We start from the raw sequence: 21,917 nt of genomic DNA, 5'->3' as shown, positions 1-21,917 counted from the left end.
ACATAGCTGGTTAATGTTAGTTAGATTATGATTATTATATTTTTTACCCTGTATTCAGCTCTGGGAAGTGGGGGAGGGGGGGAGGGGGGGAGGGGGGAAGGGTGGGTGGGTTTGGGGTATATTTTGTAATTTTTGTAAAACTTTTTAATAAAAAAAAAGAGTGAGTAGTTCGCATCTATTGCTTAGCACAAGAGAACTTAGGAGATGAACCAACTGCCATGTCTCCATAAAACCTAAGTGCTTGTCTGTGTGACTTTGTGTCTGCTCAAGATGCAATAGTAAATTATATGTAAAGTGAGGGAAGATCATGTATTATGTGGGTATAAGAAAATAATGGAGAAGGTGCAAGTTGGATCTGTGCCTTAATCCAGAGTTGCATTGCTGCAAATATAATTAGGCTGCCATTTTGTCAGATGGGGATGAGTTAGAGCTCTTCTTGCAAGAAATTTATAGCTCTTCCTCAATATGACGCTTTCTCAGTAGGTTGGGATTGCATCTCCCAGAATTTTTATATATATATAGTCATTTTCCCTGTTGCTTTTATTTGCCCAGATTTTTTTTTATTTAAAACATCACAGGCTCAATGTAAAGCAATACAGAGCTGTGTTAATTCATGAAATAAAAATAAATCTAAAATCCATAGCTAGGCAGTAACTTTATTTCTTTGTTTATTTAGGTACCTTGCATGAATGACTGTTAGTAGCTTACAACCAATGCCCTGCAAATGGGAATGATTTTAACCTGCTTCCTAAAGCATTAAAAAAGTAGAAGCTAGCCTCATTTCAGGAGATGAAGTGTTATCAGATGAGGGAGCTACCGTTGAGAATATTATTCTCCAGGTTTTCCCTTCCAGGCCTTTAGGGATAAATGTCTTGTCATGGTTAGATTGTATGTTGGCAAATTCTACCCAGAGAAGATGCCCCCAAATATAACAAGGGCCCAAGCTGTGTATAGCTTTACTGTATAGGGTTGTAATCAGCATCTTGAACTGAGCCCAGGAAACTATTGGCAACTGGTACTGCTTTTAAAAGGATGTGTTATTCTGACAAACTCTGAGTAGGCCTGGCCATCAGGCAAATAGTTATATTCTGTGCCAGTAGTTATTGCAGTAGTTATTAAGATCAACCCAAAATGAGAAGCGTTTCCATTTCCAATTAGCAAGTCATTGCTTGTAATTTTATTCTTCTCACATTCTAGTATTCCCTCAACCATGAAGTTAAATGGATAGCCTTGGACCAATCTCTTATTCCCATCCCCACAATTTTGGTCACATGAGTATAGGAGCATATGTATCACTCTGAGCTGCTGAAGATGAAATGCAATCCAATATAATAAATGCCTGATTCCAATGATAATTCAGCAAGTATTGCCTATTTACTGTGGCTGAATCTCTAATCACTTGTCATCAGGTAATACCATCCAGGAATCACTCGTAAGAAAGGGAACATTTGGAGTATCATTGATGCCATACGTTCAGGTTGTTCAGTTCTACAGTATAACACTTTTTGTTGCACAATTCAGTGTACCCCAGTTTAACAGTGCCAAGAACAATATTTCATTTTGGCAGCTGTTGAGGCCTGTTCTTAGGATCAGTTGAACTTCTGTGAAATCCGATTATCAAAACTAACCGATGGATTAAAATAAGGTAGTAATGAAATTTCCCTACATTTCAGGAGGTTGAGATATCATTCTGTGTATCAAGATGTATGTAAATATTCATAGTTAATGCTGCTCAATGTCAGCCCCTCTAGGTAGGTCAGAAAATCAACTCCATAGGAGGGCTAAAACGGCTTTTATTGAAACTGGCTATAATAATAGAATCCTTGCAAGTCTGATTGTGCAGTATTTGCTCCCCCTACTTATACTCCAGTGAATCAGGGAGCATCTGCCTGAGTCACTTCCAAATATTGTCTTGCTACTCAGGACTTTAAAGGTGTTTAAGCTCCTTTTGCCTGGGTAACAGTTCTTGAATATTTCCATCATTTTTCTTACCCTCTACATCAATGACCATAATAAGGTTACTAATATCCATATTTCGAGAAAATGTATTTTAGCCTGCATATTTTGAAAGCAAATACATTGCAATTTTTTAAAATATGCATTTGCATATGGGTGAAAGTACCTACTTATTAAATGTGAATACATTTGAAGCGTTTTGGCATATGATGCTCAACATCCCTTGCTAATGACCATATTTGCTAGGAGATAAAGTTAAAAATATCAGATTTCAGAATAACAGAATAACAGAGTTGGAAGGGACCTTGGAGGTCTTCTAGTCCAACCTATTGCTCAGGCAGAAGACCTTATATCATTCTGGACAAATGGCTGTCCAATATCTTCTTGAAAACCTCCAGTGATGGAGCATCCACAACTTCTGAAGGCAAGCCATTCCACTGATTTATTATTCTCCTTAGTTCTAGGTTGCTTCTCTCCTTCATTATTTTCAACCCATTGTTTTTTTGTCCTGCCTTCAGGTACTTTCAAGAATAGGTTGACACCCTCTTCTTTATGGCAGCTTGTTAGATATTAGAATACTGCTATCCTGTCACTTCTTTTCATTAGTCCTTCTTTTCATTAAAGTAGACATATCCAATTCCTGCAACTGTTCTTTGCATGTTTTAGCCTCTAGTCCCCTAATCATCTTTGCTGTTCTTCTCTGTACTCTTTCTAGACTCTCAAAATCTTTTTTCTTATCAGTGTAATGTTCATTTGATCATACGGATGCACACTGATTACTTACTTTTGCCTATAGAGTTTGTCAGTCTTCCCAAATTTCTCCAAATTATTTGGGACCATATTTCCAAGAATTTCTAGTCATCATAGCTAATGATGGCTATTAATTTGAGAATTTGCTAATTCCAGGATAATCTACCAATTTGTGACTTTAAGAATCTCAATATTTACTCTAAAATATACACATTTAATCTTCTTGTAAAAATGTAATTAATTTTCTTCTTAGACCAAATTTGTTCCACCACATTTTTACAGTGATGAGTATTTTACCATAACTTTCACCATAAGCTTAATTTTTTAAAACTTAAAAAGTATACTTATAGTGGGATAGATGGTCTAGAGGAATTTGAGTGACCTTAAAAAAAAAAAAAACTAGGAGCATGTTGCTTGTTTAAATGTAGATTCCATGAAATTAACACAAACAGTTCTTCTCGATAGATTAATTGAATAGTAATTGTTTGCAAACTGAGTATGTGCTAGCAGTGTGACATGGGGGCAAAAAAAAGGCAAAGGGAATTTATTTTTGTGGAATTTTTTCCACAAAAAATGAGAAGGAAATTTTCTACTGGATTCTGTTTTAGCCAGAACCATCCTCTACTATTCTCCAAATTTAGGCACCATACTTTACGGAGGATTCAGTGAAATTGGGACAAATTCAGACAAAGGATAATTTGGGGGATAGGAACTAAAAAGAAATGAAGGAACTGAGTATGTGATGAGGATGCTGAGGAAATACAATAAAGAGCATTGTTCAAATGCCTGAAAGAATGTCACAGAGGGAAAAAAAAGCCAAGACCTGATTGCTAGCATTCCTGAATGCTGGACACAAAATAATGTTATTTAAGTTATAGGAAGGCAGATTTGCATAATTTGAGAAACTTCCTATCAATATGAGTAATGTGGCAAGCAAATCCAATTACTTAGTAAGGTGCTAGTTCCCCATTACTGGTTATGTTTAAGTAGCATTTGGGTCACTATCTGTCTGGGATTCTTTATTTGGATTCCTATACTGACAGTTACATTTTATGTAATTTTTTGAATTTATGATTCTATTATTCTAATAAGGGAATCACTGCACATAATTTATGGTAATTCTTAAATTATATATAATTCTCAGGCTGTTACAGATATTTTCACTTTTAATTTGCCCATTAGTTCCATGACTAGCTACTAGATGATGGTCCTTATCCTTGAACATTTCAGTTCCATTTGTTCCACTACTTGAGAATTTCTCTTCATGTTTCTCTTTCTCATAATGACACAATAAAAGTTTTTCAGGCTGTGCAACAGCTATTATTAAGTGTTGCCATAGAACACAATGGCATTTTGAAGTCTTGAGATAGATAGGACTGTGGTGTAAAACTGAAACATGGTGGAAAACTCACTTTCAAAATTATTGGAGAGAATCCAATAATAATTTTTAACTATATCTAAAGCTAGAAAGTAGTGGTAAGTCTTTGGTCTCTTAAAGAAGAGCAAGAATTCCAGGGTTACATAGATCTTATTTAGAATATTGATCAAAGATATTTTAAGCATATCCACATTCTATAGACCCCAGAGAATTAGTTTACAACTGATAAGGATGCAAGATAAGAAAGAAGACACAGTATTATTCAAAGTGCAAAGACTTTACAGTAACATTCTTTGAAATACAGCATAGCAGCTTTGATATATGGGAAGTGCCAAGACTTTAATTGTTATTCTAACAAGCTGACCCCATACCTAACTGCAGAAAAGAGATGAGATAAGGAAGCAATCACTGCAACATCCTTGAATCTGTTACATTTCACTAAAGACATAAATTCTAGGGTATTTGGAGTCCTTGGCAGAATATTGACACAACTATAAAATATCCTCAACTAAATAAACGACCAAAAATACATTGCAAAGAATTGCATATTATAAAGTGAGCTACTGCTATAATAAGGATAACAGCTTTTTTGTTTCAATTCTATTTCATTCCTCCTTTGGATAATCTTGATTTTGATGCTATTTTGTTCCATACTATCATTGCATACTCTTGACTGTCATCTGTCTTTTTTTATCATGATCACTACTGTGTTTGCTACTTCCTTCTTTCAAAAGCACTTGCTGCTTCTCTATGGCTCCAGGGGCCATTCAGTTTTGTTATCTCTATTCTCTTAATCACTTTTTAATCAAGCTTGTTATTGACAAAGCATCCATTGATCTACTGGGCACCCTTTTCATTTATTTTTTTGCTAAGGGCTTATTTAAAACCAGCCAAATATACTTGCTCTTCAGTTTGGTAGCTCTAAACTGTGCATAGAGTTCATCTTTGTTTCTTTTAGTCGTACCTCTGCCTTCCAAGAGTGCTCCTGGTTGCTTAGGATGGAGACTCTCGAGAGGTTCTTAACATTGGGAGAATGAAGAATGTTGCAGATCTCCAGGCACATTTTGACATCTGCTTATTTAGTGAGTAAATAACACAGTTGTAAGTCATCTTATTCCAGTAATGTTAAAATGAATTATTGAATCATATGTCGGGTTGATTTAAAAAAAAAGAAAAAAAAATGAAAAATGGTCATTGATCAAATAATATAGAAATCATCAATCAGCTCTGACTATATAATGATCCATTTTGCAAGAACATTCCTGAGGCAGCCACAATCCCTCCAGCCACTCCTGAGAAGGGGAAGGACTCCCAATTGCTTCTGCTTTCCTTCTTTGGGGGTATATACTTAATGAGAATATATGGAATCTCTTCTTATGACACTTTTTCTTATCAGGATCACATCTAAATTAATTGTGTTGCTTTGAAGAAAGAGAAAACCCCAAAAATACTATATTAACTTTTCTTAAAATCACAGAGTTGCACATACTGCTATGCTGAAAATGTCTGCTGCACTTTTTCAATTTTATTCGAAGGAAAATAAATGGCTTTTGATTCTCTCTCTTCCCCCCCCCCAATAATAACAGTTTGGTGACATTCTTGTGTACACAATGGGAAATTCTTGCCTTAGTAATGAGGAGGTTGTGTGGATGTTTTATAAGGGTTCATATCATTTCTCCAACTCCTTTCTCCAGTAGCCCACAGTCTTCCTGTCTTCCCACATATTTATTCAGGTTCATAGAAACACAATATACTGCAGCTCCTCCCACAGAGGAAATTTATATAAGAAAAACAACTGTACTCTGTCACTTTGCCCCCCAAAAGTTTAAAATGCTACTCATATAAATGCTAAAAGCTTTCTAAAGCTTTCTAGAGGTTATCTTGGCTCTTGTAACTGTGCTCTGAAGTCATTTCTGCCTAATTTTTCACTGCTTAAAATTATGTGGCTCAAAGATGATAATAGTATAATAGGCAAAGTAGCTTTGTACTTCTTCTCTCTCTCATTTTCAAGGAGTTTTTGATAGTGTATGTAAATGATTTTATTACAAAAACATTAATGTTAAACTGGGAAATCCTGAAGTAAGGCTACAATCCTGTATAATAGTTGAGTTCCATTGAATTATACAATAGTTTCCACTGATCTGGGAGAAACATTTCCTCTTCCAAACTTTCAAACACAGATTATCAAATATAGAGCACATGGGAAATAATGAAAATTGGAGAAGAAAGATACCTTATTATAAAGTGATGATGGATTTCACCTCCAAGGTCCAGTATAAACCTCACTGAACTACAGTAAGTGTGAGTCATAATTTTGGTGATTATGTCCTAAGATGGAAGAGCTGCAGTTCAAATGTAGAGCAGATGCTTTTGTGTAGAACAGTGGTTCTCAACCTTTTTAATGCCACGACCCCCAACCGGTCGTAAGTTGAGGACTACTCAACCGGTCGTAAGTCGAGGACTACTCAACTGGTGCAGCACTGTTTGCAGAATGGGACTTTGGGCAGGCTCAGCAGGGCAGAGACAGCCTGGACAATTCCTATTTGCTTTTGAAAGCCAATAGAATTAGACTCTATTCAAGAGAGTCTATTCTATTGGCTTTCAAAAGCCAATAGAATAAAAGGGAGTAGCACAGCTAAGGAAAAGGGGAAAAAAATGGCGGACTGCGTTGTTTGGCAACCCCCATGAAATGGTCGTTCGACCCCAAATGGGGTCCTGACCCACAGGTTGAGAACCACTGATGTAGAAGATCTCAGATTCAATTGCAACATCTCCAGTTAAATGGTCAAGACCTTTTTCTTTGTATTGCTGTGTCCCTGTCCAACAGATGGGAATATGGGATTCTTTTTGATTCAAAAGGAATGATCACTATATGGGCTGGTAAGCCTTTATTTCAAGCCAGGATAAAAAAAACAGCATAATAGCAAATTAATATGAGATAGTTCTCAAGGAATAGCCAAGACTATAACATAACACAAGACAAGGAGCAAAGACTATTCAAGAGTAGAAGTATATAAAGAAAGGAAGACCTTACACCCTTCTGCCAATCATGAAATCCCAAAGAGATCATGGTGGGTGGACCACTTCAAAACCAGAAAATATGCAGCATTCTCCTGTTTAATTCTGTTCTATTCCATGTAGGAGGGGATATTGACTAGCCCAGTGATGGTGAACCTTTTGGAGACTGAGTATCCAAACCGCAACCCAAAACCCACTTATTTATTGCAACGTGCCAGGGCCACATCAGCACTGTGGTGCCCTCAGGGAGGGGCAGGGAGGCACCTCTGAGTGCCACCTCTGGCATGCAAACACCGGGGGTGCAAAAATGGCCCACCATGCTGCAAGGGGCAAAAACAGCTGCCGCCGTGCTGTGGGGTGCAGATGCAAGGTGCTGCACCATGCAAGAACAGGGCAGGGCTAGTGAGTATCATATAGGCACTAGCCTTGCCTCATCTGCAGCGCGTGTGTGCTTGCGGCCCTGTGCGCACATGCATATATGTAAAATGCTTCCCCCTCTCTTTTCTTCCAGTCCACCAATCAACAATGATTGGTGACCTCTGCTCTACCACTTCTACTCGAGCTTGCTAGTCGGCCGCTTCGCCTCTTTTGTGGTGTGCGGGGCTCCTGCTCCGGGCGGCGGTGGCGGCCTGATGGACCTGTGCTGGTGGCTGTGGCACACGTGCCAACAGAGAGGTCTCTGAGTGCTGCCTCTGGCATGCATGCCATACGTTCGCCACCACTGGACTAGCCTATATAGGTTCTGAATCACCTTACTCACACTCTTTTTTTAAATTGCCTCTTTCATTGGAGTTTGCCAAGGACAAGTTCATCTTCTCTTGTACTTAGAACACTTTGTTTAATTCTACCATAACTGAGATTATCAAGGTTAAGGAGTAGTTTGGTAGTTAAGGCGTCAGCCTAAAAACCAGGAGACAATGAGCTCTAGATCTGCCTTAGACATGAAGCCACTCTGTCACTCTCTCTCAGTTCCAGGATGCAGGCAATGGCAAACCACCACTGAAATCTTGCCAAGAAAACTGCAAAGACTTATCCAGGCACTTGCCAGAAGACAAGACTGACTGGAAGGCACCATAACAATATCAATAATAAATGGCAATGAGACCATCTCAAAGTTTACAAGTATCCATTTCCCAAAGTCTTTAGACTGAAAATGAGAGAGCTCATTCTGCTCTAAGCAGATGCTTCACCAAGGACATGGCAAAATAAAATAACCCAAGTATACTCTTTAGTGACTAAAATAAATAAATGTTTAATTCAATATTACAGGTAGCCCTCATTTAATGACCATAATGAATCCAGGACTTCTATCATAAGTCATTGTGATTGTTAAGCAGGTCAGCACTGACTTGAGTTTACAACCATTGTAAAGTAAATCACCATGATTGTTAAGTGAATTGTGTAGTTGTTAAATGAGTAATATCATCAGTAAGTGAATGCATCCTGTCAGAGCAAAAAATGCCAGAAACTGGAAAAAAATGCCACAATTGTGTTCATGTGACTATGGACACTGCAACTGGTTGCAAAATGTCCAAAATGCTATCATGTGATTATGGGAGGGGAGTAATCAGTACCTTTTTTGAGGTACATTGTAACTTTGAACAGTCGTCAAATGAAGACTATCTGTACATACTCAATCATTAAAAATAATATAAAATTCTAGGTGCCAAGCAAATGAGGTGCACATCACTTTTCAGTTCCTCTGTTGTGCAGGTTCTGAGGTTTTGCTTGATAAAAAAATACAGGAAACCAGAAGTTGCCTTCAAGCTTTAGGTTTTTATTCAGCTGAACAAAGACTTCTCTAAAAGAGAGAAAAAGCCCCCAATATCAGAAAAGCCTTATTTTTATACCTTGTTTGGTTACATAAGCAATTCACCCAGCAAAGCTGATACACGTAAGATAAAGACTTCTCCCTTTGAGGCTGGCACACTGTAGATAAGAAGGAAGAAAGCAGAATTAGTTAAAAATGTTCCCTTTTGGGTATTCCCCCAAGACACCATATGTTCCCTTTTGGTTGGTTTAGGTGTTTCTCTAAGACACTATATGTTCCTGGGTGGGTTAGGACATTGGGTGTTTCCTTTGCTGTCCTTTTATGACCTTACATTCATGGTTCTGCAAGTGGCCGGAGTTAGGGGGCCATCTGCATGTATTCACAATTGTTACTGTTCCCTAAGTCTGGGTCAATACCTCCTCTATTCAAACCCTTCCCAATCCTGGTAAAACAACTAGCACCACTACCTATGGTGCAGTAGAGTTCCCATCAATCTGACAGACAGTTCCCAGTTAGAAATACAAATAATTTGACTGGGTATGAAGTAGTTTTCTATCTCCGTGGACCCAACATCTTTTAAACAGCTTTTTGGTCATGATGGAGTCATAAGTTTGTTATTGGTAACAGTAAAAATACAATTAATAAATCTTTGGACATTGACAGAGGAGATATGATTCTTTTTTTTCAGTTTTCAAAAGGTTTTTAATAGTATCAGCCATTATACCCATCCCGATTACTGTTTGAGAACTGTTTTGAGAATGGGAGGTATTATTATTTGGAGACAGTTGCTGCTTAAACTACACACTGGTATATTAGGTCCTCTCCACTGCTTTTTAATATCTGAATATCTCCAAATATGGAGGTTTGGAACAGGATGTAAGTACCCAGATGCATCCAGACCTATTTCTCCGAAACATCTTCAGATAATAGAGTGGTTCTCTTGAATGTCTGCCTGCAGTTGGTAATGGATTGAATTTGGGGAGTTCATTTATTGGATTTGGAATCAGACAAGATGGAGATGTTCTTTGTGAGGGTCCTTGATTCCAGAATCTGGGTAGATCTTGTTCCAAATGGAATTGCATTTTTACAAAGGAGTAAATATACAGTTTTGGACTATTTCTAGATTTTCATCTCTCTTCAATTTCCCCGAGTGAGGCAACAGCTAGAGATAGTTTTTATCAGTTTTAGGTGATATGCCAAGTCCTTTCTTTCCTGGAAGAAAATGATCTTAAAACAGTCATGCGTATTCTGGTAACCCAAGCTTAAATGATTATGGGACTGCTTTTATGTCTAGTCCAGAAATTTGAGTTGGCACAGAATTCAGCTGCCAGGTTGTCCTTTGGAAGATCACATTACACCTGTGCTAAAAGCATTGTAGAATCAATCACTTTGTTTCAGATGAAACACAAAGTGTTGATTATTATATTTAAAACCATTTATGGCTTGGGTTCAAGGCGTAAGACACCTCTTGGATTACCCCTCCCTACCTTTTGAGATCATCTGAGGAGCTTCAGTTAAAGCTGCTGTAGGCAACCAGGGATCATGCCTTTTTGTAGTCACCCAAATTCTTTGGAATTAACTCTTTGTTGAGTTGTGGAACTTAACTCACTTTTTAAAAAAGCCCTATGATATGGTTTGAATTGTTTGTTTTGTTTACATTATTTTTTATTTTGATTTTATTTACATTATTATTCTAGCAGAGGTTTTAAGTTTTTACTATAAGTTATCAAGAGACTTCAGTAGTTGGCAATATGATAATTTTAATAAATAATAACTAAATAAAATTTCTCCCAGCTATTGCAATGAAATCAAGAGCTCGTGTTGGGTTTACTAGTTACTGGGCTTGGCAGAAATTTCAGAAATTGGAATAGATTTGTGAAAAGTAAATTAAAAATGGGATTATCTGGTTATGCGGAATGGCACAGGCAATCAATCTCTCCCTAGAGAACATTATATCATCATTTCAGGTGATATTGGGACAAAGATGCTAGGTGAAAATAGTGAAATTACATTTTACTTCAATCCTGTAACTAAATTCTCCTAAATCCTTATGCCATACCTCCCAGAGTTTAGTTATAAACAGGATGTATATTATGGAGGCTAAAAAGAGTTGTAGAACCTCAAATTGCTTCTAAATACATTGTCTCACAAACTCCATGTTACTTCTTCACATGAACAGTATGGGGGAAAAGTTCCTGTATACCTAATTCAGACTCTTTGACTCTTTAAAAGCACACCCCATATTTTCAAGACATGCAAAATAAAGGATCAATGGATAATCAACTTGGGAGATATAGTCTGTAAAAATATGGTCTGATTGGGCTATGCTTGCTTTGAAAATGTTAAAAGCTGCTTTGAAGGAGAATCCAAATTTGGATTTCTATCTAATGTTGTGCAGAGAAATATATATGGCAAATAACACTTAGTGCTGTGAAAATTGGTAATTGAATAGGTTACTTCTGGATACAACTGGACACGCCAAGTTAATTTTATTTGCAATTCATATAGTGAATACAATGTGGGTGCTTCCTGTTTTACCAATCTGACACAGTGCCTGCATCAATTTAAATATAAAACCTCTGATGATCACATAAGCTGTTTTTTGCTTTTGTCTCTCCAGGAATGTGTTGATGGCAGCAAAGCGAGCCAATCAGAGTGGGCACTTCATCTGGATGGGTTCTGACAGCTGGGGTTCCAAAATTACCCCTGTGAGGGATGTGGAAGAGGTTGCAGAAGGATCTGTCACCATCTTGCCCAAGAGGGCAACTGTTAGAGGTAAGCCTAGAAATTTTCAAGAACTTTAACTTTTCCTTTGAATTTGGTAAGTGTACTGTATAAAAATAGAAATCTGTTATCATTATTCTTAGCTTGTAATGTCCATTCAGATGTCATCCATGCCTTTTTGCTGATTATGGAAAGAAGCTCATCTTGATTTGGGGTACACTAAAGGCCTTACTCCTTGAATATCTATGGTTTTCCTTGAATTTTGCTCTGCTGAAACTTATATCAAAGCAACTGTTTGTTTAGCAACAACTGATGTATGTCTTGCTTATGATCAGACTGCTGGCTGAAAAGGTGTTTCAGTCTGCTGAAAAATGACAGTAGATGTTCTCAGCGAGAGTGGATAGTTTCATATTTATGAAGTCTATATTGCTTTAAACTTGAAATTTCAGTATCACCAGCCATGTGTGATCAAAGCAGTGGCTCAGGAGTTAGTCTCACATTTAGGAGTAGTAAGCTTCTGAGTATATACGTAGCCCATCAGAACTAAAGTATTTTTTATACAAAAAAATGCAAAACCAACTCATCTCCCATCCTCCAGCACTCTTTATTCCACCATCTCTATTCCATTTTAGTTGCCGTGACTGTTAAACAATTGGGAGTCATAAAACTTGGTGATCTAGTTCAAGAAAAGGCATGTGTGGCTCTCCAGATGTTGTTAAATTTCAACTCTGATCATTATGGCAAATGAAGAATGATATGATCTGCAGTCCAGCAGCATCTGGAGGACCATAGGCTTCCTACTTTTCATGCCAGTAAATAGTGGTCTACTGTATACTTACTTCCTCCCACAGAGATATGGTTTATAACATGGAGCAAATTTCTGGTTTATGGGATCACACACTGATGCTTAATTGTGATAACATTTATACATGCCGTAGATAATCATAACAATGTGCCATCTGGAAGATTCTTTCTGAAATGCTCAGTAATTGTTATGATCATTGAGAGTGATATATCTCAGCTGAAATGGACAAAAGGATATAAAATGGAGGCTATATTAAAGTTGCCACCTACAGGTTGTAAAAATCCAGACAGCCATACCATGGCAAGAAAGAGGAAAGGCTAATCCTTTGCTGTCATCTAATGGTCATTCAGAGCTTTATAGCCAGATGTGGTAACCTTAGGTTAGGATTTCTCAACTTTGCAAAATGGCAACAATACTCAATTGAGCGATTTCTTTTGTGTTACTGTTGGACAAGAAATGAATGTACCTTTACTACTTTTTCCTTGATTCATTTCTAGGGGTTATTTTGAAAACTGAAGCCAGTCTGCTTTGCTTTGTGCTTTGAGTGAACAGTGTTTTCTTACAAATAACAAATTAAGATCCTTCTTCTCCAGTATGGGAAACAATTATGAAATCAGAGATACATCTGTCCGTCTACTTTCTTGATTTTGGTTTGCTACCAATAGACTATAATTTTAAATATTTCTCTTACCACCTACCAAGATTTTTTTATTTATTTTGAATGTCTAGAAACTTAAGATAATGGATAACAATGTCCATTGTTACTTTACGACCTACTATAAAATATCCATGTATACTTTTACAGTCAATCCAAATATCAAAACTATATTGCTACCAAGGACACTAGTACAGTAGCTGGAAGCATTTCCAAAAGAAGCAGAACCCAATTACTGGTGGCTGATTTCATGGATCACAAATACCTAGTAATAATTTGTCACCTGTCAGTTGTAACTATGTAGAAACCAGACTTTTATTCATTTCAACTGTGTTAAAAACCACACTCATAAAATACAAAACAATTTACTCACAGCAACTTATATAGTTTCATTGACTTTTTGACATCTTGGCAGACTTTAATAGATAAATATCTTGTAAAATAAATAGAAATGGGAGTATAACAAAAGTTCATTTCAAAGTCACATTCTATATCAGAAATAATAATATAGAGACCACTGGATTGTTTGTGACTCATAGATCGTGTGGTGCCTCTTCTAAGAAAAGAAAGGAGGCAGAAAACCATTTGTAACTTTAGTAATACTCAAAGACCAAGTTTAATTGCCTGAAATAATATTTTATAAAAATATTGTGACCTTTTTCTAAGTTGCTCAGAACCTACAGTTAGAGAATTCCTGCCTTAAGTACGATCAGATTGATTCCCATGCATTTAAGATGATGGTGTCAAGATATTTTAGAAAGATTTTCATTAAGAGCAAGGGGCTCTGAAGTACTCTCTAAGAAAACTGTTAAGCATACTTGTTTTCAGTTTTAGGATGAGACATACCCAGTCGATAAGTATTGTAAAGTAAGGAGAACTTAACCTGAGCTTTCCAACTTAACCTGAGCTTCTTTAGCGTGCTGCAAAAACAAGAAATCAGCTCTATTATATTTCTAATGGATATCCATATTGTTGAGTCCGTGGCGGGAAACAGACACGAGAAGCAGCTGGAGTTCTCAGTTTCTTTTATTCAGCGTTCAGCTTACAGGAAGATGGCTTCAGCCTCGCCCAAACGCCTCGCAGCCTCTTATATAGGCAACTCCCGGGTAAATGGGTTACTTTTCCCGCGCCAGCACCCGCGCATGCGCACGGCGCTGGCGACAGCCTGTCTGGTCCCGGGCAGCTTTGCACCTGCCCGGGACTGCCTGCAAACGCCCGAGCCGTTTGCAAAGGCTCGGGACATAACACCCCTTTCCCCCGGGCTAAAACTACTACCAACATACAACATTTATTTTATACGACAATTTGCTCCCCAGTGCTCCCACTGTTTACTGGCTTTTGCCTTGCCAGCAATGTTATGTAATCTTCTAGGTACTTAGGAGATTTCTTTGCTCTCTGTGACCTTCTTAGCTCTGGGTTACTGGCATAAGTCCCCTGACTGGAGGGAGGCGTGAGCCTGTTCTCTCTATTGTGCCCTGGTGTCTTCCAAGGACTGTGCCCCGATGCCTGGCCTGCTTGCTTGCCCACCGGGCTCGTCAGGCCAGGGCTTCTGTTACTTTGTGACCTGGTTGTCCTACCTAGCTGTAGACCCTCAGGCCCCTTGAAGTGATAGCCACTGCTGGGCGTCTCTGTAGAACCTCCTAGGTCAGTCCAAGACCTGTCAGGAGGCTGTCCATTCCCTGAACCCCATTCTGTGCTCGGGCTCGTGTGGGTTTCTGTACTTTCCCAAAACTCAGGTGTTCCCTGATTTGTGCTAGGGTTGTTGTAGTCGGGACTTGGTTCCTCGACTAGCTCTGTGTATGTTTGACCCCCTGTAGGATTTGGGGTAAGGTCAGGCCAACCTTGGGAATTGTGTGCCAGCTCTCTTGCGGGGAATGATTTGTTGGGATGCCCCCGGGTATCCTCCGTGACTGGAGTGCTGTGTGATGTGTGTGGAAAGTGAGTATGCCCCCGGGGTGACTCCCTGGCTGGAGTAGGCGTGAGTGCCTGTTGTGTGGGTAAGCTCCATGACTTCCGGAGCAATTGCGGAATCTTGGGATGGGCCGTTTGTGGCTCCCTCAGTGGAGATGGGCAGTAGCTCTTGCCCTTCCCTTTGCTCCAAAGGGTCCCCCTCCCCCCCTGGAAAAGACCCAGGAGTCTCATCAGAAAAGTCCGCCTAGAGCGAAGTTGGTCGATGTGCCGACGCAGGACACGACCGTTGTCCAGGGCTACCTCGTAGGAGAGAGGACCTGTGACCCTGGAAACAGAAGCGGGGACCCATGTATGACCAGGCCCGTAATTGCGAGCCCAAACCGGGGCACCCACAAGTAGTTGTCTAGGTGCCCTAGGATGTGAGGTAGATAAAGGCAGTCTGTCCGGATGCAACCGGTCAAGTCTAGTAGTAAGTTGGCGCCCCCAACGAAGTTCAGCTGGACTTCTCCCTGTAGAAGTGGACGGTGTGGTGCGATAAGAAAGGAGAAAGTCAGCCAACCTGTGATGCCAGTCCCCGTAGGTGAGTCTCTTCAAGGCGTCCTTTGCGATGCGCACCATGCGTTCAGCCATACCGTTGGTGGACGGGTGAAAAGGCGCAGACGTGGCATGACGAATCAGGTTTGCCTGTAAGAAAGCTTGGAATTCGGAGGAGGTGAATTGAGGGCCGTTGTCGGACACAATGACATCTGGTCAGCCCGTGTGCAGCAAAAATCCCCCTCAGTACCTGAATAGTCTTTGCAGTGGTGGTGGATGAGACAGGTACAACCTCAAGCCATTTTGAATGACTGTCAACAAGGACCAAGAAGAACTGGCCCTGAAAGGGCCCAGCATAGTCAATGTGCACCCTAGACCATGGGGACTGTGTTTCCTCCCATCTATGCACAGGAGCTTGGGGCATCTCTGGGCGAGATCGTTGGCACAGGTGGCATGCGTGTACCTTAGCCTCAATACCTTTTTCTAAACCAGGCCACCACAAGTGGCTTCGTGCAAGAGCCTTCATACGAACAATGCCAGGATGACCCTCGTGGAGGGATTCTAAGACCCTAGTCCTCATTGAGGTGAGAATGACAACTCTGTTTTCCCAAAGCAGACAACCCTGAGAAAGGGACAGTTCGTTCCTTTTGGACCAGAAACTCTGAAACTCAGGACTAGGGCAGTGCTCAGGCCACCCGGACAGGACCCAGGAGCGGACACGTGAAAGTGTGTGATCTGTACCCGTTTCAGCGGTAACATCCCTGGCACTAAGAGGGAGCTCGGGCAAGGCTTGGATTGATAGAATGTTGACAGCTGGCGCGGGGTCAGCTTCTACTACTGGCAGAGGCAACCTACTGAGGCCATCAGCATGGCCCATTTCTTTCCCAGGCTTGTGGATTAATGAAAAATCATATGCAGACAAAAAATAGACCACCTAAGCATTCTAGGGGAAATGATGTGGGGAGTCTGCTTACGTGTGGTAAACAGTCCCAGCAGAGGCTTATGGTCAGTGAAGACCGTGAAATGCCTGCCATATAGAAAATCGTGGAATTTTTTAATTCCAGCAACAACATCCAGAGCCTCCCTGTCTATCTGAGCGTAGTTGCGCTCGGCAGAAGACAGTGTTCTGGAGTAGTATGCAATAGGAACCTGAGTTCCATCAGACCTGAGGTGACTCCGGACAGCTCCAACCCCGTAGGGGGACGCATCACAAGCGATGCACACAGGGAGAGACTCGTTGAAATGTGCAAGAACACTGTTAGAAGTGAGCAAGGCCTTGACTTCTTTAAAGCAAGCCTCATGCGCTTGTGACCACAGCCACACAGCTTGTTTGTCTAGTAGCCTGTGAAGAGGCTCAGCTACACTAGCTTTATGTGGAAGAAAAGAATTGTAGAAATTCAGGAGGCCTAGAAAGGCCTGAAGTTCGGCCTTAGACTTTGGCCTGGGTGCATCTAAAATAGCAGTTAGTTTGGATTCAGCAGGATGAATCCCAGCAGCATCAATTTTGAATCCCAGAAATTCAGTAGAAGGCACCCCGATCTTGCATTTGTCTTTTCTGAGCTTGAGGCCTGATTCCCTGAATCTTAACAGGACAGCCCTGAGTCTTTCAGCTAGAATATGTGTTGAGTCTCCTGCAATCAAGACATCGTCAAAGTAGGGGCAGACCCCTGGTATACCTCGTAGTGTGTTTTCCATTACGCTTTGGAAAATCCCAGGAGCGACTTCACTCCAAACTGTTACCTTTTTTAGCTAAAGGCTCCTGTGGGTCCAATGGTCGAGCTATAGCAGCATCATCATCAACAGCAGTCAGCTGTTGATATGCTACTGTGCTAGGTCAAGCTTGCAAAAAACACCAGCCCCCCCCCTTGAGAGAACCAGGATGTGACTGACGCACACAGGAAACAGGATAGGCATGTTGTCTCGCAATGCCTTATTGAGTGTGCATTTGTAATCAGCACAAATTGCAATGTCCCCATTTGCCTTTAAGGCTTGACAATGGGGGTCTCCCACTTAGCTGGAATCCCACAGGGTTCTATGATTCCCTGTGATTAGTTTGTCTAATTCAGTGTCAATCTTTACTTTTTAAAGCAAAAGGGACCCTTCTTGCTTTAATCCAAATGGGAGTGACAGTGGGGTCTAGCTTTAAGGACACAGGTGGTCCTTTGAATGTGCCCAGCTGGGGGCTGAAAACATCTGCAAATTCTGTGCAGACTTCCTGTAGGTCGAGTGTTTGTAAGCTATTGAGTCCTGTGACGTGTATCCCCATGGCCTCAAACCAATCGAGTCCTATGAGACTCGTTCGTTCACCCCCTACTACTAATAAGTCTAGTGGACCTTCAAAACTCTTGTATTGCACGTTAAGGGTGGCCTCCCACTTAACACACACTCTTGAGTTCTGAAAATCTGTTAATACAATATCAGAAGGCCTTAACTTGGCCTTAGTCCCACTACTGGAACAAATCTTCCTAAATGTATGCAATGAAATGATGGAAAGGGCAGACCCTTTGTCTAGTTCCATAGATAATGGAACCCCTTGTAGCTTCACGTTGAGTGACAGCTTTTTCTTCATGGGCTTGTGTGTGCCTGTCCTACAGATGCTTCTTCGCGAAGCGCAAAAACCTACCCTATTCTGGCTGGGGAGTCTGGTACCCTTCAGGCGTTCTTCTTGGGGTTGTGCCCTTCATTGGCCCAGACACACAGCTGCAATGTGCCCTTGTTTGCCGCATGCCCGGCAGGTAGCGGAGCGGAACTTGCAGTCGGTTCTCCTGTGGCGACCTCCACAGCCGATGCACTTGAGCGGAGCCGAAGAGCTTCCCTTCTGGTTCTCTTCCTTTGCGGGGTGTAGACGGTCGACTTCTTCATCCGGATCCTCCTCGGAGTTTCGTCGGACGTCTTCCTGGTGCACGGACGCACCCTCTGCACTGCTTCTGATCGGCCGCATGTTCTTGACGGCGCCGCCTGCTGCTTCTTCTGTGGTGACTTCCCTTAAGGCGTCTTGGAAGGATAATTCTTCCTTAGCAAAAAGTCTCTGTTGTAGCTCTCGATGCCTTAACCCGCACACGAATCGGTCCCTCAGTCGTTCCTCGAGGTCCTTGAACTCGCAGGGCTTGCGTCCATTCCGTAACGCCGGATGTATTCTTGGCTGACTTCCCTGGTACAAGAGGGCAGAAAAAAGCGACAGGGTGAGGAAAAATGACGTTGATCCCCTCTGTTCGAGGGAAGTGTGGCGCCATGAGATAAGCATGACACCTTGGGGTGGAGTGCTCCTTCAGCAGCTTCTTCAGGTGATGCGTAGGCTTACAGATTCTACTGGGACAGGTGCTGCAAGGTTTTTCTGCGCATTCCGAAGGCGTCTTGGCCGCAAACGCAAAGCCGGTGTGCAGCCCTTCAGCTATCTTCCTCACTTGTTTTGCCTTGCAGTATTCTCCTGCTTGATATTAGGACTTCACTCCCACCGCTCTGATGTGATACTCCGAATTCCGAAAGCCTTCCGATTTTCGCCATCTTCGGATCTTCAGGAGACGGGTCTATCAGCCAGCCTACCCCCGAATGCGCACCGGATTGGCGGGCAGCTGCCGAGTCGACGCCGTTCCTCTTTCGCCGCTCAGGACTCCTTGGATAAGCTTACACTTCTTCCTTTCCAGGTAGTGCAAGGCATCCCATCCTCGTCGCCAGTGTTGAGTCCGTGGCGGGAAACAGACACGAGAAGCAGCTGGAGTTCTCAGTTTCTTTTTATTCAGCGTTCAGCTTACAGAAGATGGCTTCAGCCTCGCCCAAACGCCTCGCAGCCTCTTAAGTAAGCAACTCCCGGGTAAATGGGTTACTTTTCCCGCGCCAGCACCCGCGCATGCGCACGGCGCTGGCGACAGCCTGTCTGGTCCCGGGCAGCTTTGCACCTGCCCGGGACTGCCTGCAAACGCCCGAGCCGTTTGCAAGGCTCGGGACATAACACATATATTCTCTTTTAATCAGCAAGGCAAAATGGTAAGTTGCTCTGTCTTGAGGGTTTATTTAAATGTGTGCTTAGCTGCATCCCCCAAAGACAAAACTAGATTGGAGGTACAGAGAGATTCTGGACGACGGAGGAGAATGCAGCCTCATCAAGGAAATTGGTATTTTATAATTCCTCCTTCCCTTCAAGAGAAAACACTCATTGCATCCTCTCAAAATTTGAGACATGCCTACTAGATTGAAAAGACTACCCTTTCTGCTTTGAGGAGATCAGTATCATTATCAATAACTTGTTAAAGTGGGGCCCTCAACTGTCTTCCAATTTTAGCCCCCTACTGTTAGCCTATGAGTCTTTGTTCCTCATGAGTTCCTCTTCTGTTATCCAATATAAAATCAGCAATTCACTCCATATTTCAGACCCACTTGCAGGATGGTCCCGTCTGAGGGTACATAATAACACTCTTGGCTGAAGTTCAGCAAGTTTAGGTCAGAAGAAGAATCTATAAACCTGGGAGAACTCTATACTATATGCTGTTTGTGATTTTTGTAAGAAGAAAAGTAATCAAAACATTATTATAAACATTTTCTTCTTTCAGGTTTGTGGGCTGCTGTTAAGACTTTATTTGCAAAATAATGACCTCATCCTTATTATTTAATGATTCAAGGCAGCACACCAGAAAGATTAAAACACATGATAACAATAAAATAAGAACAAAAATAATAAAGGGCCATGCCAGGGAAAATCAAACAATCCCACAACAATCCAGTTGATTGGTAAATCACCCTGACACAGGGCCAGCTGAAAGATTTCAGTTGTTAAAGGTTTCCTAAAGAACAGCAGGAAAGGGGTACACAAACCTAGGGAGAAAATGCTATCCCAGAGGCCAGAGTAATGACAGAGAAGATACATCTCTGAGTTCCCATAAAAAGACATTTTTGTTGTTGTTGATGATGATGGACTCAGAGCAATTGGCTCTTCCAGGTTTTTATGGGATGGGAGAAATTGTTGGAGAAAGTAGTCCTGTAAATATCTAGGCCCTAAAGCTATGAAAAGCTTTATAGATTACATCAGGATCTTGAACTGAATCTGGAAACAAACTGGTAACAAGTGCAGTTCACAAAATAGAAGTATCACATAGGTGAACAGAGATGCACTCAAAACTACTTTCACCACCATATTCTGGTCCAGATGTAATTTTGGAATGGTTTTCTAGCACAGTTCCATGTAGACTGTATTACAATAGTCCAAACTAAAGTTAGCTATAAGAAGCGTTCCCCAATTCAGGGAAAAATACAGTTGACACAAGATAAATCAAATCAAAGCTTTCCTAAACATGGCTGACACTTCCCCTTTGAGCCTAGAAACAAAAGTTTCATTATTTTTTTCCAGCAGACTTTCTATTAGTCCCAAAGAAAAGCCTCTGGTTTCACCAGTACTTTAGTCTTTAAAATCTTCTGAATTATTGTATGCATTTGTATTCAAAATTTTCTGGCTTTTTTTATATGTCCATTGAACATGATAAAATGTCCCTTCAAGTCATTCACATTTAAGGTTAAATGTGAAGACCTTAAATTTTCCCTTTGTTAAGTTTTTTCTCAAAAATTTCTCGAATCTTTAAATCCTTAAATCCCCTTTTGATTTTTATAATCCTAAAAGAAGGTTTAATTAACCAAAAGGAATCTTATCTTTGCTGCAAAGGAAATTTCTTTATATTTATAGATTAATTATTTCCCAAAGTGGTTAAGAAATGAGGATGGCAGGTTTATTGTCCATATAAGTTATACTGCAGTTATGAATGAAGGTGGAGTTCCAGGATTTCTGGCTGCTCAACTCCCAAGCTGAATGCAAAAACTTCCCTTTCTGCAATTTATTTATGAAGAGCCGCCACCCAGAGTACAACTGGGTTATCTCAGCATCTGTCTTTGATCCAAAAAGATTTTTCAGGTCAGCATCAACGTTCCAGCATTAAATCTTTGTTGCAGTGTTTCTCTGTTCTTTCAGAGATGCCAGTACACCAACCAGTAGCCTCAATAGTTGCATTCAATTCTTAAGTCTTAGTTTTTAAAGACCAAAATGGAGACTCTTATCCGGGGTCGTGCTTAAGATGTTGAAATCACATAGGAGAAAACTTGAAAACCTGTATTAAACCATAAAGCTCACAGGGTTACTAGGGTCCATTATTGTTAGGTGTGAAAGGCCAGGTCTACATATAAAGGTTTAATTAAGCTGACTTATTGCTAAAAGTCCATGCACAGGAATCTTCTTAACTAACAGTCATAACCTTGTTAGAGTTAGATAAACGTCAATAGCACTCAAAGAGGGTTAGACTTAGTTCATTTGTGGTTACATGGGGATTCTAGGCTAATCTTTCTTTTCACTCTGCCCCCAGGATTTGCCATTTATCTTTTATAAAACTCAGCTCACATGCTGTTATGACAGTAAAATATTAAGATATCAGTCAGA

The 21,917-nt window shown here is 40.7% G+C and overlaps 1 protein-coding gene across 1 annotated transcript in view; it reads left to right on the top strand.

The window, feature by feature from the left end:
* GRM4 (glutamate metabotropic receptor 4) overlaps positions 1-21,917 on the top strand; it is a 345,391-nt gene that overhangs the window by 233,109 nt on the left and 90,365 nt on the right. The window contains exon 5 of the mRNA XM_039338855.1: positions 11,494-11,648. Within this exon, the coding sequence (XP_039194789.1) occupies positions 11,494-11,648 (155 nt within the window). The remainder of the gene's footprint in view (positions 1-11,493; positions 11,649-21,917) is intronic.

This window comes from Crotalus tigris, unplaced genomic scaffold (assembly GCF_016545835.1).
Source record: "Crotalus tigris isolate CLP2741 ecotype Arizona unplaced genomic scaffold, ASM1654583v1 scf7180000017550.10884619, whole genome shotgun sequence".
Classification (NCBI taxonomy): domain Eukaryota; kingdom Metazoa; phylum Chordata; class Lepidosauria; order Squamata; family Viperidae; genus Crotalus; species Crotalus tigris.
The sequence above is the reverse complement of the archived record's forward strand: the minus strand, read 5'-3'. Positions and strand labels throughout refer to the sequence as shown.